Source organism: Tachyglossus aculeatus, chromosome 5 (genome assembly GCF_015852505.1).
Source record: "Tachyglossus aculeatus isolate mTacAcu1 chromosome 5, mTacAcu1.pri, whole genome shotgun sequence".
NCBI lineage: Eukaryota > Metazoa > Chordata > Mammalia > Monotremata > Tachyglossidae > Tachyglossus > Tachyglossus aculeatus.
Window position 1 is genome coordinate 37,393,358 of NC_052070.1, and position 27,079 is coordinate 37,420,436.

General features: G+C 50.7%; 1 protein-coding gene across 1 annotated transcript in view; it reads right to left on the minus strand.

Annotated features, from left to right (window-relative positions):
• Positions 1-25,954, minus strand: part of ALPL (alkaline phosphatase, biomineralization associated) — a 41,378-nt gene extending 15,424 nt beyond the window's left edge. The window contains exons 1-6 of the mRNA XM_038747086.1: positions 25,753-25,954; positions 20,012-20,131; positions 17,891-18,006; positions 11,890-12,064; positions 10,931-11,106; positions 3,202-3,345 (exon numbers count right to left, since the gene is read on the minus strand). Coding sequence (XP_038603014.1) covers positions 3,202-3,345; positions 10,931-11,106; positions 11,890-12,064; positions 17,891-18,006; positions 20,012-20,131; positions 25,753-25,828 — 807 coding nt within the window. The 5' untranslated portion in view covers positions 25,829-25,954. The remainder of the gene's footprint in view (positions 1-3,201; positions 3,346-10,930; positions 11,107-11,889; positions 12,065-17,890; positions 18,007-20,011; positions 20,132-25,752) is intronic.
• Positions 25,955-27,079: the final 1,125 nt, after the last annotated feature.

A 27,079-nucleotide genomic window follows, 5' to 3' on the forward strand; every position in this document is an offset into this window, starting at 1 on the left:
CAATCGTATTTATTGAGCACTTACTGTGTGCAGAGTATTGTACTAAGCACTTGGAAAGTACAAGTTGGTAACATATAGAGACGGTCCCTACCCAACAGTGGGCTCACAGTCTAGAAGGGGGACACAGAAAACAAAACAAAACGTATTAACAAAATAAAATAAATAGAATAAATATGCACAAATAAAATAAATAGAGTAATAAATTCGTACAAACATGTATACATATATATAGGTGCTGTGGGGAGGGGAAGGAGGTGAGGCGGGGGGGATGAGGAGGGGGAGGAGAGGGAGAGGTAGGAGGGGACTCAGTCTGGTCGTGGGCCGAGCCCAACCAGTTGCTGTTGTATGGGATGGGGGATGGGGGCCCAGGAGCCAGGGAATGGCATGCGGAGTCTATAAAAAGCAGCATGTCAAAGAGCTACTGTTAATTTTGAAATCAGCAGCTCAGTCACTTTGGGTAACTAGATGGCAGACCACGACTGTTACCTCAGGACAGCTGGGTGGGAAGTCAAGAGCTGAGGCGCAAACCGTTAGCCAGTCTCCTGGGGAGCTAGGAGTCCTTGGTTGGATGGCAACCTCTGGAGCTGTTGGCTGTTTGACCCCAGGACTAAGCATAGAGTCTAGGACTGGCTGAGGCAGAGACAGGGGAGGGAAGGGTGGGGAGGAGTAGGGGGGTGGGGAAAGGATGAGGAGAAATGGGAGGAGAGAGGGATGGGGTCGGGGGGGGGGGATGGGATGGAGAGGGAGCGGCTACAGAGGAGGGCAGAAATCCCCCACTTCCTCAGTCTGGAACGCATTTATCCCAGTCAACGCTCCTCAAGATCCCACTCACCAGACTCCCTGCTCAAATTTCCTTCTTCCTCCCTCCCTCCTTCACTCTCTCCCTGCAACTCCCTGTCAGGCAGGCAGCTGATTTTTGTCTGTTTCCAATTTTCCCAGGGTCCCCAATGGCAGGAAACCTTGGCAGTCCTGCTTGCGGAAATCATCCCAGCCAGAGCCACTCCAGTTCCCAGTGCCTGAGAGGGCAGAGAGAGAGGAAGCAGCCGGGGAGGGAGCCAGGTGTCAGATCAGGGCCCTGCCCCAAGCGCCCTGCCTGCCTGTGTCAGAGCCCCCAACATCCCGGCTCAAATTGCAACAGGGCCAACCCCCAGCCCTAGGCTCCGCTTCCAAAGGTGAATGGACAGAGGCCAGCCTCAGCTGCCCCCTCACCCACTGATATCCTGATATCCTGGGGTGCAGTTGGCTTCTTCCAGGTGTCTGTGGGGGGACAGGGAGAGGCAGACGGAAGAGCCACTGCCCTTGGGACACTGGCCAGGGTCCTGCAGATCCACGAGGTCAGGCCTGATGACCAGAGGCTTCAGGCAGGAGGCCAGTGGGACTCCTAGGGGAGTCTGCAGCTGAAAGAGGGAGGGTTGGCTGTGACTCCCTTCTCCAGATGTGGCCCCGAGGGGAGGTCGGTAGAGAAGGGAGTTGGATGGACAGATGGACCAAGAGGCCATAACCTCCCAGCCCCATCCTGCCCGAGGCCAGAATCACCCAGCCCACGGAGAACCCCAAAGCAGCAGAGGCTGGGAGAGGAAAGCAGGGACCCTGCCAGCCTGTGGCAGGCGTTGTGTCCCCAAAGAAGACTAGAGACCTTTACTTCCCTGCCTCCCAGCTCCTAGCAGGCCCAGCCCCGGCCTGAAGCCGGAACTTCACAACATGAGCGGCATGGCCTAGTGAATAGACCTAGGTTCTAGTCCCGACTCCGCCACTTATCTCCTGTGTGACCTTGGGCAAATCACTTTACTTCCTTGTGCCTCCATTACCTCATCTGGAAAATGGGAATTAAGACTGCGAGCCCCATGTGGGACAGGGACTGTGTCCAACCCGATTTGCTTGTATCCATCCCAGCACTTAGTACAGTGCCTGCCAAATAGTAAGCGCTTAACAAACACAACATTTTTTTTTTTTAAGCGGCCGGGATGGCAGCTGTCAGCCAGCTCAGTTCTGGGGCCTTCTGGGAAAGGGGATGTAAGAGAGTAGCATTATAGGAGTATGTGGTGTCGGGGGGAAGGGTTTGGACCCCCACCAAGCTTGGAGAGCATTCCTAGCTTGCCTGGGAGGATAGAGATGACCCAAACCGCTCACCCTGCTCAGAGCCTCTTCTGGGCCCCCCAGCATGGAGTCTGAAACAATTTAGAAATCGAATCCTTCAGAGAGCGTTCCGAAACATCAAAGACCCTTGCCCCGACCGCGGCAGCTCACCACTGTCTTCAGTGGTTTTGACCACAGACATTTCCAGACCCTGTCTCTCTCTCAGTCTCTCCCTCCCCTTTCTGCTTCCCCTCCTCCCCCCTCCCTCAACTAACCCCCTCCCGGAGCCAGGCCCAGGAGGAAAACAGCAATCCTGCAGCCTGCAGAGCAGCCCGCTTAAAGGGGCAGATGGGCCTGTCCCCAGGGAACTCTGGGTGGCCTGCCGGAGAGGGTGAGCCGCTGGGCGGTCTCTTTGGGAAGCTGGTTTCCTCTCCCAGCGTGGCGAGCTGCTGGGCAGACCACAGGCCAGGCCCTTCCCCCAAGGGGCAGGGGCACCTGGAGAGTCGGCAAAGCTGCCTCAGCAACAAGGAAGGAGGAGGATGGGGTCCCCATCTAGGGAAAGGGACTCCAGAAACAATAAGTGTAGTGACCCAGGGCAGGGGGCACTTCTGCTACTCCTTGGGGAAGGTCCCGGGAAGTTCCCTTATTGATGAAACACAGCTGATTCATAAAAGGAACTTCCTTGTTTGAGAATCTGCTTGCCTCAGAGCTGTAAAAGGGCTCCTGGAAAGATTTTTTTTTCAGGCTGGATCACTGAGGAGAGGGTGAGGGGTTTGCTGCTGAAGGAAATGGAGAGAGACAGCCAGCAGGTTGATACCTCCCGGCTGAACTCAGAGTGAGTGGCAGGCTTGGAGATTCACCAGCGGACAGGACAGCCTAGCGGACTGTGTCCTGGAGACTGTGCAGTCCATCCTGCCACAGACTCACTGAGAGATGCTGGGACAGGGCTCCGTCACCCTCTGCCTCAGTTTCCCCATTTGTCTCAGGGAAACGGAATCTAGAGGCTCCTGCCCGGCCTCAAAAAAAGCCAGATTACTGTCAGAAGTATCCACCTCCCTATACCTCTCTTCAGACAGAAACGTCCATGGTTGTACTGGCCCAGAATCCACCCCTCTGAGCAGGTACCTTGTTTTGAGGTTTGTGGTCCTTCCAGGCTCTGACTAGAAATTGGCCATCCAGACGAGTGCCTCTTGCCTTCTCCTCATCGTGGTACTCTACATCGCTGGTGTTCTTGGGATACATGTATTTTCGCCCCCCGCCCATGATCACCTAGTCAGAGAGAGACAGAGAGACAGATATGGAGGTGGTATTACACAACCAGGGCCTGAGGAGGTCGTTAAAGGGTTAAATCCAGGCCCCAGCATCCTGGTCTGAACATCAGGGCTCCTGGTCAGTCAGTCAGTCACATTTATTAGGCGCTTACTGCGTGCAGAACACTGCACTAACTCTCTGCCTGGTTTGCTGTGTGTCCCTGGGGAGGTCACTTTCTCTCTCTGTTCCTGAGGTGGAGTTCCATCAGTGGAGATATCCTTCTCTCCCTGAGATACTGCAAGATTGGTGGAAATTGGGATGCCGAGTCCCCAGGATGAGATTCATTCATTCAATCGTAATTATTGAGCGCTTACTGTGTGCAGAGCACTGTACTAAGCGCTTGATGGGATGGGGGAGGCGCTGTCTGGAGGGTTGTCTGGTATGATTGTGAAGGAATAATCCCCCCTGTCTGGAAACCCTTGGGCTATGCTAAATAGAGGCTTCCCAGGGAGGACACCTAAGCCAAGGTCTCCCAGGAGAAGTAGCATGACTTATTGAACTTCTAGACTGTGAGCCCACTGTTGGGTAGGGACCGTCTCTATATGCTGCCAACTTGTACTTCCCAAGCGCTTAGTACAGTGCTCTGCACACAGTAAGTGCTCAATAAATACGATTGATTGATTGATTGATTGATTGAACATAGCATGGACCTGAGAGAAGGACCTGGGTTCTAATCTTGGCTCTTCCACTTATCTGCTGTGTGACCCTGGGCAAGTCACATCACTTCTCGGTGCCCCAGTTACCTCCTCTGTAAAATGGGGATTACGTGGGACGTTCATTCGATTGTATTTATTGAGTGCTTACTATGTGCAGGGCACTGTAGTAAGCACTTGGAAAGTACAATACAGCTGTAGAGACAATCCCTGCCCACAACGAGCTCATGGACTGTGTCCAACCTGATTAGCATGTATCTATTCCAGTGCTTAAAACAGAGCCTGACACATAACAAGCGCTTAACAAATACCATTAGGAGAAAAAAAAAGTGCTTGCTCTCTTCACACACTTCCCTCTGCCTGGGACAACTTCAAGAGATGTGGTCTCTCCTTGGAGCCTGCCCCTCTCTGGGCCTCACATTCCCTGAATGGGGCCCGGTTCCTCAGGCTCCGGCTTCTCTGGCCTTGGCCTTCCTCCTCCCGGCTCCCCTGCCCTTTGACTCGGTGGTCCGGCTTCTCTGACCCTGGTTCCCCCTGGACCCAACTGCCCCGGTTCCAGATTCCCCAGCCCTGGCTTCCCTGGTCCTAACTCCCCTGACCTCAGCCCCCCCGACCTTGGTTCCCCTCACCCCGGCTCCTCCAGCCCCAGCTCCCCCGGGCCTGGCTCTGGGCAAACAGCAGGCGCCCATCCCAGGGGGCCAGGAACACGCTGTCTGTTTAATCAAAGCCAAACTAATTTTACCGACCCGAGGATGGTTTTTCAAAAGCAGAAGTGTTTGTTTCCCTTGGGCGCGGGGATTTCAAGTCGGGGCTATTTTTAAATGGAGCAACAAGAATCCAGCCAGCGCCACGCCCGCCCGTGTCCTCCTGTCACCGAGGCCGCGGCCTCAGGACACAGGACAGCTCCTCTCCTGCCGACCGCCACCCAGAGCTGGGGGGACTCCGGGCCGGGACCAGGCTCCCTCTCCCCTCACTGCCTGCCGTCCACCCAACTCATCTGTTCTTCTCTCTATGGCTCAGGGTCTGTCTTTGTGCTCACTTGGGAAACGACCTTGAAAGACTTAGAATCGATCAATCAGTGGTATTTCTTGAGTGCTTACTGTGTGCAGAGCACTGAACTAAAGCGTTTGGGAGAGTAGGATACAATGGAGTTGGTTGGTGCCATCCCTTAGAAACCGAATGATGGAGCAGAGATTTCCCCGACTGCCCAGGGCCCCTCCCCCCGAATCCCACTGGACCCCAGGTAGGTCCCAGACAGCGGAGACCCCGAGGGACAGTGGGTGGGGCCAGCGTGGACTCTCACTGGACACTCAATGGCGAAACCCCCGGTCACCTCTTCCCCTGACCGGCTGGTCTCCACGTCCCCACCATTCCTGTGGTCCCATCTCTGTCCCACCCCGGCCCCCTCCCATCCCCAGGTCCTGGCTCTGGTGGAGGCACTGCGTTCAAAGCCTGCAGAGCCCGAGCCTTAGGTTCCGGGAAGAGAGCGAGGAGGCAAGGGGCCGGGCATGGGGAGGGTAGGGACGTGGCCGCAGTCAGACTTGTGACCACTGTGACCACTGACCACTCCCTTCCCAGAGGCCCGCTGGCTGCCCCCAGGGCCTGAGACCATTTTGGGGTCTAAAAGGTGAGTGACGGCGGCAACAGGGCAGCCCAGAGACGAAAACACCAAAGTCCGTTGCCCCAACATGTAATTATCCCCATTCCGAGGCAGTGACTTAAAATGGGATCATTAGACTCCTAAATAACAGAGTTGGTGTTTGGCTTTGGGGTTGGGGTTGCTGTCTTTTGACTTCAAGCAGAAGACATATTTGTTTTCAGGGCTGCCACCAGAGCTTGGAGCACAGAGTTGGGTTGTGGGGAAAGTGGGGAGTGGGGGTGGCCAGGTCCTCAGCATAGTCCCCAGGGGGCTTTACCTTGGGATTTTCTCTCTCTTTTTCTGTTTCTTGCTCTCCATCTCCCCCTCCCCAGGTCTCCCTAGGGGATGATGGGTCTGGAGGCTGAGACTGGAGCCGGTACTGGGGATGGGCTCAGAACCAGGCCAGGTTTGGTCCAGGGCTTCCCCTGAGGTTCTCTCTTCCCATTGTCCAGGGGTCACAGGGGATGCATGCAGGGTCCCAAGGTGCCCAGGAGCATCTGGGGGTCTGGCCGATCTTGGAGGGATTTGGGAGGGTGTAATTCAGAGTAGGACTCACAGAGAAGAGCCCCCACCAAGCCTGCGTCCCAACACACTCGGGACCAGAGTTGTCTGGGGACAGGTCTGGTGCTTTTAGGGCCTCTCTGGATCTTTCCAAGTTCGGATAGGCCAGACCAAACCAGAACCCAGTTGGTCCCCAATGGACGGAGACCAGTAGCATTAGTTCCACCATGTTTCAATGCCTGGATCCTGTCCATCCCAGTCAGGCTGGGCTCCTCAGAGCCCTGGGCCTGGGCTGCCCTGCCAGGCCCCCTCCAGCAGGAGAAAGCCCTCTGGAAAAGGAAGAGAGCAGGGCAGCTCCCAAGAGATGGACAGCTCCAATAATCCCCCCAGAACAAGGGAAGCTGGAGGTGGTGATTGTTGCCTGCCCTAAATAAAGAAGCAGCGTGGCCTAGATAGAGCACAGGCCTGGGGGTCAGAAGGACCTTGGATCTAATCCCGGTTTCTCCACTTGTGTGCTGTGTGACCTTGGTCAAGTCACTTCACTTCTCTGGGGCTCAGTTACCTCATCTGTAAAATGGGGATTAAGACTGTGAACCCTGATTGGGACAGGGACAGTATCCAACCTGATTAAATTGTTTCTACCTCAGCACTTAGTACAGTCCTTGGCATGTAGTAAGCACTTATTAAATACCATAAAAAAAATGGGCCTCCCCACTCCCCAGACTCTGAGGCAGTTCCAGCAGTGGGATGGTAGGGGGTGAGAGGCAGGACAGAAAATTTGGGGAAATGGGGAGAATTCCTGTTTACTGTTCACCCTCAGCACAGTCCCATAGGAAGTCCCCTCAGTCTGGGTCCCCTGTCTTCCTCCCGTTCCTCTAAGTCTTTAATTGCACAGATGTTTTCAGATCTCCATACTCCTCCGCCACCCCGACTCTGGCTCCTCCTGGGAAAGTGCTCCAGGTGGAAGAGAACAGGGACCAGAAGGCCACCAGCCATCTGAGTCACCGTCAGTCAGTCAGTCAATCATATTTACTGAGCACTTACTGTGTAAAGTCAACTGTACTAAGCACTTGGGAGAGTACGATACAACAATGAACAGGCACATTTATTGCTCACAGACATCAAGTCCCAGATGGCCACCTCATCACCAGTACCTGCCCGCATCTTGAGGTAAGGGAATCCTTACAGACAGGGGATGAGGGAGGAGGTGAATTGTGACCTGAGGGCCCCATCTCCCAGGGCCCACCAGCCTTAAACAGAGCCTCAACTTCTGTAGGGCTCAGGGAGACCTGGGGTTGTTGGCTTCCTGTGTCCATACACAGGGTGAGGGGAGAAGAGTTAGCAATCTTTCTCATTTCCTGGGGAAATCCTCACTTTTCAGTAGTTTAACCAGGGCCAGAAATAAGTTCCAGATTGCAGGAACCTCTGGCCATGTGCCCCGGGCTAACTGAGACAGTCTTGGCTTTGACTGCTGTCGTTGTCCCAAGTACTCTATTGCTCCTGCTCGTCTGGGACCAGTCTATCGGACATTCCGCTTACGCCAGCGCCAGAAACTCACGGAACTGCACAGTCTAGTCACCAGAGAGTTCCTTGTAGCCAAGTCCAATGGGCTCTGCCTCACTCTAATCCTCCAGGATCTTTCAGCAACCTTTGATCTGTGGGTCGTTCCTTCCTCTTTGGAATACTACTAGGCTTTGGTTTTCCGATAAAGTATTAGCCTGATTTTCTTAGCTGTCTGTCTGCTCCTTCTCAGTTTTGTTCTCTGGTTCCTCTTCCACCTGCACTTCACTCTTGACGCATGTTAATTTTGGGGTCTGAAATTCTGTCCTTCTCCAAATCTGACAGACTATAGTGTCTCCCACATTTTAAGCCTTCTTAAAATGCCACCTCCACAATTTGTATAGATGCTTATTCAATTGTAAATTCATTATTTCTTTTGACTACTCTAATTTTTCATCTTCCCAATTAAAGTATCTTGTGGGCAGCGAATATTTCACTTCTCTGTTTTGAACTTCCTAAGCACTGCATCCAGAGGGCACTCAATAAATACTATTATTGCTACTACTACTACTGCTTTTACTAGTACTAATACTATTACTACTACTGTAAAGCAAAGTGGCATAGTGGATAGAATATGGCAATGAGTGTCGGAAGGTCATGGATTCCAGTCCTGGCTCTGCCACTTGTCTGCTAAGTGACTTGGGCAAGTGACTTATAATAATAATAATAATAATGACGGTATTTGTTAAGCGCTTACTATGTGCAAAGCACTGTTCTAGGCACTGGGGTGGTTATAAGGTGATCAGGTTGTCCCACAGGAGGCCCACAGTCTTAATCCCCATTTTACAGATGAGGGAACTGAGGCACAGAGAAGTGAAGTGACTTGCCCAAAGTTACACAGCTGTCAAGTGACGGACTCGGGATTTGAACCCATGACCTCTGACTCTAAAGCTGGTGCTCTTTCCACTGAGCCACGCTGTTTCTCTTCTTCACTTCTCAGGGCCTCAGTTACCTCATCTGTAAAATGGGCATCAAGACTGGGAGCCCCTAGGGAATGCGGCCAATCTGATTTCCTTATTTCCACCCCAACACTTAGTACAGTGCCCAACACATAGTAAGCACTTAACAAATACCATAATAATAATTATTATTATTACTACTGCTTCTGCTTTTATTACTACTACTACTCCTACTACTCGAGGTGCCCAGACTTCAATACCGAGTCATGGAGCAAGCAAACCTGTCCTTCCCCATCTTCATTCATTCAATCATATTTATTGAGCGCTTACTGTGTGCAGAGCACTTTACTAAGCGCTTGGAAGTACAAGTCGGCAACATATAGAGATGGTCACTACCCAGCAACGGGCTCACAGTCTAGAAGGGGGAGACGGACAATAAAACAAAACATGTAGACAGGTGTCAAAACCATCAGAATAAGTAGAATTACAGCTAAATGCACATCATTAACAAAATAAATGGAGTAGTAAATATGTACAATTAAAATAAATAGAATAATAAATCTGTACGAATATATATATACAAGTGCTGTGGGGAGGGAAAGGAGGTAGGGTGGAGGAAGGGGATGGGGAGGAGGAGAGGAGAAAGGGGGCTTAGTGTGGGAACCCCACAATGAAATCTCCTCCCACAAGCCTCTGACAAAGCCCCACCTTCTTGGCCCTCCTAAAAATCACATCTCCTCCAAGCGATCTTTCCCTAATAAGCCTACATTTGCCCCTTTGTTCTCCCATCTGAGTTCCTTTGTACTTGGGTCAGTACCCAAATAGGCACGGAAAATGTCACCTCTTTGTTTTGCACTTCCCAAGCACTGCAGCAATAATAAATACTATTATTGCTACTACTGCTATTGCTATCACTATTCTTTCTCCTCCTCCTTCTCCTCCTCATCCTCTTCCTCCTCCTCCTACTGCAGGAAAGCAGCATGACCTAGTGAAAAGAGCATGGTCCTGAGAGTCAGAGGGCCTGGCTGCCACATACTTACTATGTGACCTTGGGCAAGTCACTTAATTTCTCTGTCCCTCAGTTTTGTCATCTACTAAATGGGCATTTAATACCTATACTCCCTCCTTCTTAGACTGTGAGCCCAATGTGGGACCAGACTTTCTTGTATTTACTCCCATACTTAGTACAGTGCTTGGCACATAGTAAGTGCTTAACAAACACCATAGTTATCATTATTATTACCCCTTACGCACTTAAGCACTTGATATTCATTCTACTTCAGCCCCACAGCACTTACGTACACATTCATTCATTCATTCATTCAATCGTATTTATTGAGCACTTACTGTGTGCAGAGCACTGTACTAAACGCTTGGGAAGTACAGGTTGGCAACATATAGAGATGGTCCCTACCCAACAGCAGGCTTTACACTCTCTCATTTTCCCTATCTGCAATTTATTTTAGTGTCTGTTTTCCCAATCTAGTCCGTAAGCTCTTTGAGAACAGGGATTGTATCTTCCAAATCTACTGTATTGTACTCTCCCAAGTGCTTAGTACAGTGCTCTGCACACAGTAAACACTCAATAAATGTTTTTAATTGACTGACGGATTAAAGTTATTCCAACAGGACTCACATGCACATCAATGGATTTATTATCTATTTGTCTAATTGCTTACTTTCCTTTTATCACATGTTGCTCTGTTGTGTCTGATCTGTATCTTCCCCAGGGCTCAACACATATAAGTACTTACTAAGTACGACTACTGTGTTATTATCTTCACTATTATCATTCCTGCCCTCTCACTCTTATTCTTGCTTAGTGTATATTTGCCAACTGTGTTTGTTTGTCTTCCCCACTGGGCAGGAAAAGTGCCTACCAGCTGTTACATTGGACTCTCCCAAACATTTAATACAGGGCTCTGCACACAGTAAATGCTCAATAAACATGAGCAATTGATTGCTTAATTGATTCAGTGTTACCAAGGATTTAATGTAGAGCAGAGGACATAAGCGTGCTGGTGATGTTGGTGATTCATTCATTCAATCGGATTTATTGAGCGCCTACTGTGTGCAGAGCACTGTACTAAGCGCTTGGGATGATAAATGAGCCGGTTGAGTGAGGTGGAGCTAGGGGCCCAGGATGGGAAGGACCTGTGGTCCAAGATGCCGGAGTCATCTTGATTCATTTGAGGGTGATGCGATCCCTGCAGGTCCTGGATGCTGGCTCCCAGAGGACCACAGGAGCCCGCAAAACCGACTCACACGGGCCCAGGACTCGGGAGTCTCACCTCAATGTTGGGGATGTTGTGGACCAACTGGTAAGCGATGTCCTTGCAGCCCTGGGCCAACGCCTCCGGGGGCATTTCGTTGTCCGAGTACCAGTCCCGGTCGGCAGAGTGGGCGTAGGCCGCGCTGGGGGTGGCGTGGTTGACACGAGTCGTGGTCACGATGCCCACGGATTTGCCTACAGTGGTGAGGAGAAACTGCATCAGCCGGGAACTGGCTGGGCCAGGGAAGTTGGGCCCCACAATCCAAGGAGCCTCCCTGCCCCCCGTCTCCTGGGCACCGAGCTGGGGGATTGGGACATACCTGCCGGCTCGCTGGCATTGCTTATGCCGAGGGCAGACCCAGTCCAGCCCAGGGACAGGGCCTTACACAGGCTCAAGCTGGTCTCCTCCTTCCATCCCCACACAACCCACTGGCAGGCCTGGGCTTGAGCAGACAGCCCAGGCCCCGTGCCCAAGCATCTGGGCACCCGCACGGTCAGCAATACGCAGGGCCAAATGTGGGGGTGGGCCATTCCCCAGCCAGGGACTGTTGACCCTCCCACCCCGCCCCCGGGACATGGCTCAGGTTGGTCCTCTGCTGGGCTCTTTGCAGCAGGTTGTCCAGATGCCAGCAGGTGCATTATACAGAGAGGGACAGACCTGGGACCCACCCACCCACCTTCCTGCTGCTCACCCCAAGAGTCACACTCTTAGTCACAGGAGAATTTAACATTAAAATTTATGCTTCTATTTTCACTGCAGTGGGAACCGAAACTGACCCATCCCGAAGTGCTAGAAACCAGAAAGCAAAATCAGCAGAAAACCAAGAGCGAAGCTGACCCATCATCTCTTAATGGGCAGGGTGGACAAGCCTAGCAGGTCGGGAGGGGTCAGAGGCTCTCCGCTTCATGCTCTCTGCTCATCCCCAAGCCCAGCTCTGTCATGCCCCTCCGGGCACCGGTGCCCTGGGCCCCACTCACCAGCCTCTTTGGCCCAGCGGAGGATGGAGGTGACCTCGTTGCCCTGAGTCGTGTTGCACTGGGAGCGAGTGACAGCGGCGCTCAGCCCCACGGTGCCCTCGTTGGCCTTGACGCCGCACAGGTAGGCCGTGGCAGTGCCCGCGCTGTCGGGCACCTGGGCGTTGGTGTTGTAGGTCTACAGGCAGAAGAGCCATCAAGAACTGGCAGAGGGGATACCCCCATGACCCCCAGGCTGACCAGGCTGCTTGGCCCCCTGTCCCCAAAGCTGGAAGCTACCTGGCACAAGGGCAGCGGGGCAAGTATTCCAGAGGTGGTAGGACCCACAACCATAGCTTTCCCTCATAATTCAGGGGTCCCCACATCACCCCGAGGCCCCTGATATCACCAACTCTAGGCTCTGAAGTCTCCCCATTGTGCTCCAGAGACCAGTGTCCAGGGAGTGGTCACCATCGTTTTTCTGCCCCTCCTTCCTCTCCCCCTCCTCCCCCTTCCCATCCCCTCAGCCTTACCTCCTTCCCCTCCCCACAGCACCTGTATATATGTATATATGTTTGTACATATTTAGTACTCTATTTTATTTATACTCATTTATTCTATTTATTTTATTTTGTTAATGTGTTTTGTTTTGTTCTCTATCTCCTCCTTCTAGACTATGAGCCCACTGTTGGGTAGGGACCATCTCTACATGTTGCCAGCTTGTACTTCCCAAGCGCTTAATACAGTGCTCCGCACACAGTAAGTGCTCAATAAATACGATTGAATGAACGGATGAATGAATGCCCACAACCTCTGTCCCTCCTTCACAGCCCCTCTTCTCCTCCTACTCTCCCTTTTTCTTCTTCCTTCTCCGTGTCCCCCTATTTCTCCTCTTCCTCCTCCTCATTTTTTAAAAGGTATCTGTTAAGCACTTACTATGTTCCAGGCACTGTGCTAAGTGCTGGGGTCGATACAAAATAATCAGGTTGAACACAGTCCCTGCCCCACTTGGGGTTCACAGTATTAATCCCCATTTTACAGATGAGGTAACTTGAGGGCCAGTGAAGTAAGTGACTTGCCCATCACCACACAGCAGACAAGTGGTGGAATTGGGATTAGAACCCAGGTCCTTTTGATTCCCAGGTCCTATCCACTAGGCCACGCTACTTCTCACACTCCTCCTCCTCCTCTTCTTCTTTCTCTTCCTCCTCTTCCTCTTCTGGGAAACCATCTCTGATCGATCCATACACCTTCCCTGACCCGCTGACCCGACGCATAATAATAATGGCATTTATTAAGCACTTACTATGTGCAAAGCACTGTTCTAAGCACTGGGGAGGTGACAGGGTGATCAGGTTGTCCCATGGGGGGGCTCACGGTCTTCATCCCCATTTTACAGAGGAGGTAACTGAGGCACAGAGAAGTGAAGTGACTTGCCCAAAGTCACACAGCTGACAATTGGTGGATCTGGGATTTGAACTCAGGATCTCTGACTCCAAAGCCTGTGCTCTTTTCCACTGAGCCACGCTGCTTCTCTGATGCATGACCTATTCCTCTCACTTGTGGGTTTACTCAGAGCTGCTCAGCCTCCCCAGGCAGCTAGAGGGGTCAGGGTCAAGTGGGAGGTCAAAATAGCCAGCCCAACTGGTCAGAACGCTTCTGGACAGAGCCCAGCCCTACACCCATCACTTTCTTCCTCTAGCAGCAGCCCTATTCTCCTCCCACCCTCCCACTCCGGACCTCTGCGGTGACCCTGGGGGGTGTTGAGGTGGGGGTCACGCAGGTGAGACCCAGGAGAATGATGATGGCATGTATTAAGCACTTACTGTGTGCAAAGCCCTGTTCTAAGCACTGGGGAGGTTACAAGGTGATCAGGTTGTCCCATGGGGGGCTCACAGTCTTAATCCCCATTTTTACAGATGAGGGAACTGAGGCCCAGAGAAGTGAAGTGACTTGCCCAAAGTCACCCAGCTGACAATTGGCGGAGCTGGGATTTGAACCCATGACCTCTGACTCCAAAGCCCGAGCTCTTTCCACTGAGCCACGCTGCTTCTCATGCCCAAACCTGGAGGAGGGAAAGGAAGGGGCTCAGGTTTAGTAGTGGTGGGAGCGGGGGTCTTGGCTCAAGAGGGGCAGGGGATGCCCAGGGGTGAGGTTGGGCTGTAGGTGCCCTCTGGAGCACTGACCAGTTAGAGCTGGGCCATGGGAAACTGATTATTATTATGGCATTTGTTAAGCGCTTACTATGTGCAAAGCACTGTTCTAAGCGCTGGGGTAGATACAAGGTAAGCAGGTTGTCCCACGTGGGGCTCACAGTCTTAATCCCCATTTTACAGAAGAGGCAATTGAAGCCCAGAGAGAAGTTAAGTAGCCTGCCCTATGTCACACAGCAAAGTGGCGGAGCTGGGATTAGAACCCACGAACATGGCACAGGCCCCAGCCCTTCACAGGGCCCAGAGCATTATCTAAACAGAATCGTGCTCAACCTCTGGTCCTCCTCCACAAATGAATATGCTTTTGAACTTGAGCTGGGCCATCCTGCAGCAAAATTCTAATTATCATCATCATCACCGTCATCAATGATTGTAGTATTTGTTTGTCCCAAGAGGCAGACACAAGGGCTTCCCCCGGGGCCAACCTGGCGAACTTCTTCCAGGCTCTTGGGGGGCAGCTCCGTCTGCTGCCCCCCCCGTCTGCCCACCTGCCTGCCATTCCCCGGAAGTCTCTCTCGTGGCCTGCAGGTGAGGGAGTTTGTTCCCCGTGGCGTGGCTGGCACAGGCCCCGGCCTGCCCATTCCAAGACCACGTTCCTGTCTGAATTCCTCTCCGCCTGGCTCCCAGGCTCCCAGCTGTAAGGAAGGAAGGGGCCCTGGCATAGGCAGGCCGGGGCATGAAACCTGCCTCGGAGTTCTCAGAGAACGGAGATCTCTCTGACCCCCTAGCCTCACTGCATTGGGCCTCAAGGGAAACCAGGGAAACTGAGGTCTTAGGGGCAGCAACGGTGACCTGAGTACAATAATAATAATAATGATGGCATTTATTAAGCACTTACTATGTGCAAAGCACTGTTCTAAGTGCTGGGGAGGTTACAAGGTGATCAGGTTGTCCCACAGCAGGGCTCACGGTCTTAATCCTCATTTTACAGATGAGGTCACTGAGGCACAGAGAAGTTAAGTGATTTGCCCAAAGTCACACAGCTGACAACTGGTGGAGCCAGGGTTTGAACCCCTGACCTCTGACTCCAAAGCCTGTGCTCTTTCCACTGAGCCATGCTGCTTTGATGGGGGCTGAAGGTATAACTAGGTGCCCAAGACATAGGCACCCAGGCCCCTGCTCGGGGGGGGCCTGGAGTCCATGAAGAGGTGGGGGAACCACACTGGCTTGAGGAAAACGCCTCTGGAGGCTGGAGGCCGGGGGCCGAGGGCTGGAGGCTGGGAGTCGGACCTCTCCCTCACTCATCTAGTCTAGGGCAGGGCTTGACTGGGAGCCGGTTCAGAGCCCAGAGGAGCTGAGGGACTTGATGAGGGGAGCTGGGGGAGAGCACGGGCTTGGGAGTCCGAGGACCTGGGTTCTAATCCCAACTCTGCCACTTTTCTGCTGTGTGACCTTGAGCAAGTCACTTAACTTCTCTGCACCTCAGATTCTTCATCTGTAAAATGGGATTAATTCCTACTCCCTGCTACCTAGACTGTGAGCCCCATGTGGGACAGGCGCTGCGTCCAACCTGATAACTTTGTATCTACCCCAATGTTTAGAAGGGTGCTTGGCACATAGTAAGTGCTAAACAAATGCCATTTTAAAAAAAGAAGGAAAAAGGAAGAAGATTCTGGTTATTTCCAGCAAACTGGACTGCAGAGGTACAGAGGGAGGTTGGTGGTTTCTGTTCCACAGACTGTGCCCCTTCCTCACCATCCAAACTGCCACGACGTTGTTCAAAACATGTGTCATGTCCCACCTCAACAACTGCATTGGCTTCTTCACTGATTAACCTGCTTCCAACCTCTCCCCCTTTCCTCTACTGTCTGTATCATTTATCTCCAATTCGTTCTGCTCACATTTCCCCACTCCTCAAAAACTTCCAATGGTTTCCCATCCAACTCCTTTTCAAACAGAAACTCCTGACCATTGGTTTTAAGGCATTTAATCAGTTCTCTTCCTTATCTCCTCTCCTCTCCCACTACACCGAAGCTCACACACTTCCCTCTTCTCAAGCCAACTTCTCATCATGCCTCATTCTCATCTCTTAGAGAAGCAGCGTGGCTCAATAGAAAAAGTCCGGGCTTGGGAGTCAGAGGTCATGGATTCAAATCCTGTCTCCGCCAATTGTCACCTGTGTGACTTTGGGCAAGTCACTTCACTTCTCTGGGCCTCAGTTACCTCATTTGGAAAATGGGGATGAAGACTGTGAGCCCCACTTGGGACAACCTGATCACCTTGTATCCTCCCCAGCGCTTAGAACAGTGCTTTGCACATAGTAAGTGCTTATCGTCCCCATCATGGCATTTTAGCACTTTTGTGTCACCTAAGCACAGGGGTATTCACATAAACCTCCCTTCTAGACTGTGAGCCCACTGTTGGGTAGGGACTGTCTCTATATTTTGCCAACTTGTACTTCCCAAGCGCTTAGTAAAGTGCTCTGCACACAGTAAGCGCTCAATAAATACGATTAAAAGAATGAAACAACCTGTTGTACCTATCCTCACATCTTTATTCTCTATTGCTTCTTCCTACATATAAGTTATTCAAGTTCCTGTCTTCCCTGTTGAATTTTAAGCCCTTTAAGGGCAAGGATGGTATCTACTAATTTTTATGAAAATGGGTAGTACAATGTTCTGCACTTAATTCCGTGCTTTGCCCACTGTAAGAGTTCAGTAAATAAGACTGACTGATTTGTTGGTTGGTTGGTTGGAAGGATGGAGCCAAGGAAGGAGAAGAGGATAGAGAAAGATCCAGCCGAGGAGGGGCCCAGAATTGGCTCTGTGGGCGGCTCAGGATGGGATTCAAATCAGATCAGGAAAGGGGAGCAGGGATGATTCCCCATCTTCCCAGCCACGCCCAGCTCTCAGCCACCTCAGCACCCACAGATTTCCTGGCCATTAATTTATTCATCAGCGCTATTTTTTTGTGGCTTAGCGGCAAGAGCACGGGCTTGTGAGTCAGGAGACATGAGTTCTAATCCTGACTCTGCCACTCATCTGCTGTGTGACCTTGGGCAAGTCACTTAACTTCTCTGTACCTCAGTTTCCTCATCTGTCAAATGGGGACAAAGACTGCTCCTTCCCCTCCCCAAAGCACTAGTATATATTTGTACAGATGTATTTCTCTATTTTACTTGTACGTATTTACTATTTTGTTAATGAGGTGCATATAGCTATAATTCTATTTGTTCTGACGATTTTGACACCTGCCTACATGTTTTGCTTTGTCATCTGTCTCCCCCTTCTAAACTGTGAGCCCGTTGCTGGGTAGGGACCGTCTCTATACGTTGCCGACTTGTACTTCCCAAGCGCTTAGTACAGTGCTCTGCACACAGTAAGTGCTCAGTAAATACGATTGAATGCATGAATGAATGAATGACTGTGAGCCCCACGTGGGAAAACCTGATTACCTTGTAACTACCCCGTTGCTTAGAATAGTGCTTGGCACATAGAAGGCACTTAACAAATACCATTATTATTATTATTATTATTATTATCTAGTCTCTCACTTTACGGTCCATTTATCCATTTTTTCCTGCTGTCTCTACCTTTAGTTTGGAAGCTCCTCAAGAGCTGGGATCTCCATTCTTACTTCTTTGGTTTGTTCCCTTAGTGCCCAGTACAAAGTCACACTCCAGGACCCTTCCCACAGCCAGGAACAACCTCCAAACACGGGGCTCTGCCCCACAACCGGGACACTGCCAGCCCCCAGGAACCACCCCTTCACCCACGCCTCTGCCCTCATCCAGGAATCACTCCTGCACCCGGGATGCTGCCCAGGAGTCCCCAGTCAGACCTCTTGTTGCTGAGTGATGGGAAGGGGGTTACCTTGGAGAGTGCAACGAAGGGAAACTTGTCCATCTCCAGGAGGGTCTCCTCTCCTGGCTTGTTGTCCAGCTGACCCTTGAGGATGCGGGCGGCTGTCACTGTGGAAACCCCCATTCCTGCAACATGCAAAAGGGAGGCCCATCACCCCCAGTCCTAACTCCCACTGGGGGAGACCCCGGCCTTTCCCCGTGGTTGCCAGGTCATCTCCCATTTAGCTGTGGTCTGGCCCCGTCTCCCACTTCCCCCAGACAAGTAGAAGCCCTTTTGCATTTTGGTGTGTGCGTGAATAACTGTGCCTGTGTTCATGGGTGTGAGTATTCCTCTTGGTGAAAAAGTGTGTACGTGTGTTTGTATGTTTGTCTGTGCACGAATGCACAGTATATCAGTAATAATGTTGGTATTTGTTAAGCGCTTACTATGTGCCGAGCACTGTTCTAAGCTCTTGGGTAGATACAGGGTAATCACGTTGTCCCACGTGGGGCTCACAGTCTCAATCCCCATTTTACAGATGAGGGAACTGAGGCCCGGAGAAGTGAAGTGACTTGCCCAAAGTCATGCAATGGAGAAGTGGTGGAGCTGGGATTAGAGCCCATGACCTCTGACTCCTAAGCCCGGGCTCTTTCCACTAAGCCACACTGCTTTTCAGCGTGTGTGTGTCTTGTTATTTTTGCGTTCGGGCCAGGAAATTCCGCATCAGTAACAGCAGCAGCAATCGCCACTGTTTACTGGTTCCCAGTAAAGGGCCTAGGGGCCCCTGGAACCAGAAGAAACCCAGCAGCAGGGCTCAACAGTCCCCTACTAGCTAGCTCCACTGAAGCTTGACATTGTAGAGAGAGCACTGCCTTGGGAGTCAGAAGGTCATGGGTTCCAATCCCGTTTCCCCCACTAGTCTGCTTCGTGACCTTGGGCAAATCACTTCACTCCTGTCTCAATTCCCTCATCTGTAAAACGGGGATTGAGACTGTGAACCTCCCGTGCAACAGGGACTGTGTCCAACCTTATTTGCGTGTATCCACCCCAGCATTTAGTACAGTGTGCGGCACATAGTAAGAGCTTAATAAATACCATAATTATGATCATGTTTATATCCGTAATTTATTTATTTACTCATTTATTTATCTATTTATATTAATGTCTGTCTCCCCCTCTAGATTGTGAGCTCACTGTGGGCAAGAATGTGTCTGTTGTTATACTGTACTCTCCCGAGTGCTTAGTACAGTGCCTTATACACAGTAAGTGCCCAATAAATTTGATTGTTTGAATGAATGAATGAATGAATGAAGCCCCCAGAGCCAGGCCACCCCGTGGCCTAACCACCTCCAGCTGCTGTTCCCTGTGCCAGCGAGGACACTGGTGGCGGGCACCTCTGAGTGAGCTTTCCCAGACCTCGTAGCAGCAAATTGGCCCTTTCTGTAAACTTGGCAGCGCCAGAACTCCCCACAGGCCCCACAGCGGCTCCGTGGGGCCGCAGGCAGACGGGATTCCCGCCTGGAGCCCCCGCCCGGAACGCAGCCTGGAGCCCATCCAGAAGTCCCGCCTGGAGTTCTAGCCTCAAACCCAGCCCAGCCCAGCACGGAGCCAGGAGCCCAGCCTGGATCTCCATTCTGGAACCCGGCTCAGAACCCAACCCAGATCTTAGCCCAGAGCCAAGCCTGGAACCCTAGTCCAGAACCCAGCCCAGTGACCAGCGCGAAGTCCTAGCTTGGAACCAGCCTCAAGTCCAGCCCAGAACTTAACCAGGAGCCCAGGCTGGAATCCCATCCTGGAGTTCCAGCCCAGAGCACCAGCCCAGAACTTAGTTGAGGGCCCAGTGTAGCGACCAGCCTAGAACCCCAGTACGGAGCCCCGCCTGGAGTCATCAATCGTATTGATTGAGCGCTTACTGTGTGCAGAGTACTGTACTAAGCGCTTGGGAAGTACAAATTGGCAACATATAGAGACAGTCCCTACCCAACAGTGGGCTCACAGTCTAGCCTGGAACCCAGCCCAGGACTAAACTCAAAGCCCAGTCTGGAACCCAGCCCAGACCCTAGCTTAAAACCCTGCCTGGTCCCCGTCCCCCCATTGTGTCATGAGCAACCAGCCAGTCTCGGGCTGCCCCGGGGCTCAGCGGGCACTCACCATCTCCCAGGAACATGATGACATTTTTGGCCACATTGGTGTTGAGGTTCTGCAGTTCCAGGGCACGTCGCAGGGTCTGCTGGGCCTGCTCCCTCCAGTACTTGGGGTTCTTCTCCCTCTCTGGAAAAAAGCGGGGCACACGAGACGGAGTCAGCACAGCCAGGCCAGGGCTCCCCAGCCTCAGTTGCCTTCTCCCCAAGATGGCAGATGGCTGTGTAGCTATTCTACTGGGCCTCAGCCTCCGGGCACAGTACGGTTCCTTCCCTCAGCTGAAGAGTGTGAGACCAGTTATCGGCTTCCTTCCTTCATTCATTCAATCATATTTATTGAGCTCTTACTGCATGCAGAGCACTGTACTAAGTGCTTGGGAAGTACAAGTTGGCAACATATAGAGATGGTCCCTACCCAACAGTGGGCTCACAGTCTAGAAGGGGGAGACAGAGAACAAAACCAAACATATTAACAAAATAAGATAAATAGAATTAATATGTACAAATAAAATAAATAGAGTAATAAATACGTACAAACATATACACATATATGCAGGTGCTGTGGGGAGGGGAAGGAGGTAAGGCAGGGGGGATGGGGAGAGGGAGGAAGGGGAGAGGAAGGAGGGGTCTCAGTCTGGGAAGGCCTGTCCTTCCACATTTAATCAATCAATCAGTGGTATTTATTGAGCGCTTACTCTGTGCAGAGTACTGTGCCAAGAGCTTGGGAGATAATAATAATATTGGTGTTTGTTAAGTGCTTACTATATGGCAAGCACTGTTCTAAGTTCTGGGGTAGATACAGGGTAATCAGGTGAGGCTCACAGTCTTCATCCCCATTTTACAGATGAGGTAACTGAAGCACAGAGAATTTAAGTGACTTGCCCAAGGTCACACAGCTGACAAGTGGCAGAGCCAGGGTTAGAACCCACGACCTCTAACTTCCAAGCCCGTGCTCTTTCCACTAAGCCGTGCTGCTTCTCGTATCCTTGCCCTCAGGGAGTTTACAATCCAGTGGAGGAAGCAGACATTTAATTTGTTTAATGCCAGGTTTGAAGTCCAACTTGGAGCAGGAGAAGATCAATCAATCGATAGTATTTATTGAGCACGTACTGTGTGTAGAGCACTGCACTAAGTGTTCGGGAGAGTACAATATAATTGAGTTGGTAGACATGTTCCCTGCCCACAAGAAGCATGCCGTCTAGAGAGGGAGACAGACATTAAAATACATTATGGGTATGTACATAAGTGCTGCGGGGCTGAGGGTGGGGTGAATAGACTGTGAGCCTGTTGTTGGGTAGGGACCGTCTCTATATGTTGCCAACTTGTACTTCCCAAGCGCTTAGTACAGTGCTTAGAACACTGCTTTGCACATAGTAAGTGCTTAATAAATGCCATCATTATTATCATTATTATTACAGTGCTGTGCACACAGTAGACACTCAATAAATATGATTGAATGGATGAATGAAGAGGAGGTACAAATCTAAGTGCTAGGGTGACACAGAGGGAGAGGAAGTAGAGGAAAAGAGGGCTTAGTTGGAAAAGTCCTCTTGGAGGAGACGTGATTTTAATTTGAAGGTGGGGAGAGTGTGAAGGTCTGTCAGATATGAAGAGGGAGGAAGTCCCAGGCCAAAGGGTGGACTTGGGAAAGGGATAGGCAACGAGATAGACAAGGTTGAGGTCCACTGAGTAGGTTGGCATTAGAAGAGTCAAGTGAGCATCTCTCTTGACCCCCTGGCTTCCGCCAGTTATCACCCCATCTCCTTCCTACCATTCCTCTCCAAATTCCTTGAGCGAGTTGGCTACACCCGCTGTCTCAAATTCCTTTCCTCCGATTCTCTCCTGGACCCCCTCCAATCTAGCTTCTGTCCCCTTCAATCCACAGAAACGGCCCTCTCAAAGATCACCAATGATCTCCCTCTTGCCAAATCCAACAGCCTCGACTCCATCCTAATCCTCCTTGACCTCTCAGCTGTGGACCACCCCCTTCTCCTGGAAACATTATCCAACCTTGGCTTCACTGACTCTGTCCTCTCCCAGTTCTCATCTCTCTGGCTGTTCATTCTCAGTCTCCTTCGTGGGCTCCTCCACTGCCTCCACCCCTTAACGGTGGGGATCCCTCAAGGTTCAATTCTGAATCCCCTTCTACTCTCCATCTACACCCACTGCCTTGGAGAACTCATTCACTCTCATGGCTTCAACTACCACCTCTGTGAGGGAGATACCCAAATCTACATCTCCAGCCCTGATCTCTCTCCCTCTCTCCAGTCTCACATCTCCTCCTGCCTTCAAGACATCTCTACTTGGATGTCCTCCTGTCACCTCAAACTTAACGTGTCCAAAACAGAACTCCTTATCTTCCCACCCAAACTCTGTCCTCCCTCTGACTTTCCCATCACTAAAGATGGCACGACCATCCTTCCTGTCTCACAAACCCTTAACCTTGGCATTATCCTTGACTCCTTTCTCTGATTCAACCCACATATTCAATCCATCACTACATCCTGTCAGTCCCACCTTCACATCATAGCTAAATTTCTCCCTTCCTTCTCCATCCAAACTACCACCATGTTAATACAATCACTCATCCTATCCCAACTGGGTTACTGCATCAGCCTCCTTGCTGACCTCCCAGCCTCCTGTCTCTCCTCACTCCAGTCTATACTTCACTCTGCTGCCCGGGTCATTTTTCTACAAAAACGTTCAGGACACACCATCCCGCTCCTCAGAAAACCCAGGCGTTGCCCATCCACCTCTGTATTGAACAAAAACTCCTCATCATTGGCTTTAAAGCACTCCACCACCTTGCCCCCTCCTACCTCACCTCAGTTATTTCCTTCTACAGCCCAACTGGCACACTTGGCTCCTCTAGGGCGAACCTTCTCACTGGGCCTCAATCTCGCCCATCTCACCGCCAACCCCTCGCCCTCATCCTGCGTCTGACCTGTAAACACCCTCCCTCCTCAAATCCAACAGACAATCACTCTTCCCACTTCAAAGCCTTATTGAAAGCATATCTCTTCCAAGAGGCCTTCCCAGACCAAGCCCCATCTTTCCTCATCTCCCACTCCCTTCTACGTTGCCCTGACTTGCTCCCTTTGCTTTCCCTCCCCCACGCCCACAGTGCTTCTTTACATATCTGTAATTTTATTAATTTGTAGTGATGTCTGTCTCCCCACCTCTACACTGTACTTTTTTTATGGACAGGGAACGTGTACAGTACAGGCATAATACAGTATTGTACACACAGTAGGCAGTGTGGCTCAGTGGAAAGAGCCCGGGCTTGGGACTCAGAGGTCATGGGTTCTAATCCCAGCTCCGACACTTATCAGATGTGTGACTTTGGGCAAATCACTTAACTTCTCTGTGCCTCAGTTACCTCATCTGGAAAATGGGGATTAAGACTGTGAGCCCCACATGGGACAACCTGATTAGCTGGTATCTTCCCCAGCACTTAGAACAGTGCTTGGCACACAGTAAGTGCTTAACAAATAGCAAAATTATTTTTATTAATTATTATTATTGTTATTATTAAGCACTCAATAAATATGATTGAATGAATAAATAAATGAAATCTGTGCAGTAAAATAAGAAAGGGGAAGGTGATTGAGTGATTTAAAGCCAATAGTAAGGAGTTTCTCTTTGATGAAAAGGTGGATGGGTAATCACTAGAGGTTCTCCGGGCGTGGGGATACATGGACTAAATGTTTTTTTAGAAAAACGATCCAGGCAGCAGAGTTAAGTATGGACTGGAGTGGGGAGAAACAAGTAGCAGGGAGGTCAGTGAGGACCTCCACCCCAGCGTTTAGTATTCATTCATTCAATCGTATTGATTGAGCGCTTACTGTGTGCAGAGCACTGTACTAAGTGTTTGGGAAGTACAGTTCGGCAAAATACAGGTCCTGGCACAAAGTAAGCATTTTTAACAAATACCAGAATTATTATTCATTCACTCACTCATTCATTCATTCAATCATATTTATTGAGCGCTCACTGTGTGCAGAGCACTGTACTAAGCGCTTGGGAAGTACAGGTCAGCAACACATAGAGACAGTCCCTACTCAACAACGGGCTCAGAGTCTAGAAGGGGGAGACAATCAATCAATCAATCAATCAATCATTCGTATTTATTGAGTGCTTACTGTGTGCAAAGCACTGTACTAAGCGCTTGGGAAGTACAAGTCAACAAAACAAAACATGTAGGTGTCAAAACCGTCAGAATAAATAGAATTATAGCTATAGGCACATCATTAACAAAATAAATAGAATAGTAGATATGTACAAGTAAAATAAATAGAGTAATTAATCTGTACAAATATATACAAGTGCTGTGTGGAGGGGAAGGAGGTAAGGCAGAGGCGGGGATGGGGAGGAGAGGAATGCTCTACACATGGTAACAGGGAGGTCTCTGGGAGAGGCTCTGAACTCTCCTGACTCCTTTGGTTTGCCCTCTGGCACCTCAAGGGCACAGGAAAGGAGGGCACAGAGAGGGCACAGGGAGGGAAGATCACACAAGAGGCAATTGGTGGAGCTGGCATTAGAATCCACGTCTCCTGGCTCTTTCCGCTAGTCCATGCTACTTTTCTGTAAGCGCCTTGAGGGCAGGGCTGTGCCATATTTCTACCAAGTAGCAAGTAGAGAAGCAGCGTGGCTCAGTGGAAAGAGCACGGGCTTTGGTGTCAGAGGTCATGGATTCAAATCCCAGCTCTGCCACTTGTCAGCTGTGTGACTTTGGGCAAGTCACTTGACTTCTCTGTGCCTCAGTTACCTCATCTGTAAAATGGGGATTAAGACTGTGAGCCCCCACGTGGGACAACCTGATCACCTTGTAACCTCCGCAGCACTTAGAACAGTGCTTTGCACATAGTAAGTGCTTAATAAATGCCATGATTATTATTATTATAAACACATGGCTTCTCCCCCAACCCCTCAACGGATAGTGCTGCTGCCACTGCTACCACTGATAACACTGCCACTGTCACTACCGCTGCTACTGACAACATCATCCCCAGGGACAGGGTGACACATGCCCAGTTCTAGCTAGCAGCCGTACAATGTATATGTATACCACGTCTTTCTTCCACTTCCCGTCTGCCTTCACTGCCCTCTCAATCCCTTTCAATCTCTCCCAACAGCTCCCAGTGTTGTCCCCCTTCCCCAGTCCCTCCTAGCCTCTCCCATTTCCTCCCAACCCTTCCCAGTCCCTCCCAATCACTCCTTTTCCCTCCCAAAACCCCTCAGTTTCTCCCAACACCTCCCAGTCCTCCCGTATTCCTACCAGCCTCTCTGAATCCTTCTTAATCTCTCCCAGTCCCTCCCAATCCTTCCCATTCCCTCCTGGTCCCTCTTGGACCCTCCTAACCCCTCCAATTCCTCCCAACCCTTCCCAGTCCCTCCCAATCACTCCTTTTCCCTCCCAAACCCTCTCAGTTCCTCCCAACCCCTCCCAGTCCTCCCGTATTCCTACCAGCCCCTCTGAATCCTTCTTAATCTCTCCCAGTCCCTCCCCATCCTTCCCAATCCCTCCTGGTCCCTCTTGGACCCTCCTAACCCCTCCAATTCCTCCCAACCATTTCCAGTCCTTCCCAATCCCTCCCAGTCCCTCCCAAAGTCATTGGAGAACCTGTCTCAGATTCCAACCTCCTTCCTCTGCCTGGAAACCAGGCCCCTGGCTGTACCTGCTCCCTTCTCCCATCCATCCATCTCCTCCCAACCGCAGGCCAGCCGGGCCGGTGCCGGTCAGCGTCCTACCTGGCACGAGGGAGGAGAGGCCTGCTCCGACCAGCAAGAGCACCAGGAGAGCACTCATGGCGCCGCCGCCAAGCATCGGAAAGGTGAGCTCTGCGGAGGTCAGAGCCGAGGTTGCTCGTTCCGGGCCCAAAAAACCGGGATGCGAGGATGAGGGCGCGTCAGGAGGGCGGTTGGATGGTCGGCGAACCTTCTGTCACGAGGCCTGTGAGAGTGGACAACACAGGTCAAGGATCCTTCCTCCCTAGAACCGCACACCTCTCCAAGATAAGAGGTGGCACAACATCCCCAAGGCTGAGCTCTCAGCCAGGAACCATTCTATCAATCAATTGCATTTATTGAGCACTTACTAAGTGCAGAGCACTGTAATAAGTGCTTGGGAGACTGCAATACATCAGAATTGAAGGGTAAAGAAGGGCTCAGCTGCATGGGGCTTCATCATCATCATCAGTGGTATTCACTTTCTATGTGCCGAGTACTGTGCTAGGTGCTTGGGAGATTACATTAGTCAGTCAGTCATATTTATTGAGCGCTTACTGAGAGTAGAGCACTGTACTAAGTGCTAGGGAGAGTATGACGAAACAGAGTTGAAGAGCAGAAAGGGCTCAACTGCGCAGGGCTTCATCATCATTATCATTATCAGTGGTATTTATTGAGCACTTACTATGTGTTAGTTGCTTGCCCCTCAGCATATTTATAATTATAATCGTATTTATTTTTATTAATGATGCGTATATATCTATAATTTTATTTATTTATAATGATGCTGCTGATGCCTGTTCACTTGTTTTGATGTCTGTCTCCCCACGTCTAGCCTGTGAGCCCGTTTTGGGCAAGGATTGTCCTATCTGTTGCTGAGTTGTACTTCCCAAGCACTTAGTACAGTGCTCTCCACACAGTAAGCACTCAATAAGTACCATTGAATGAGTGAATGAATGAGAGCATAATTCAACAAAGTTGACAAACATGTTGCCTGCTCACAATGAGCTAACAGTCTAGAGAGGGAGACAGGAATTAATATAAATTAATAATTTATAATTTAAAGATGTGTACATAAGTGGTTGGGTTGATAGTGGGTCAAATATCAAATGCCTAAAGGTCACAGATCAAAGTGCAAAATTGATGCAGGAGGGAGAGGGAGCCAGAGAAAAGAGCACTTAGTACAGTGCTTGTGCATAACAAAAACCACATGAAAAAGAGGGCTTAACTGGGGAAGACCTCTTGGAGGAGATAGAACAGTGCTTGGCGCATAGTAAGCGCTTAGCAAATTCCATAATTATTATTAGAACCTTAAAAAGGCTTTGAAGATGAGGAGAGTGATGGTCCTGGA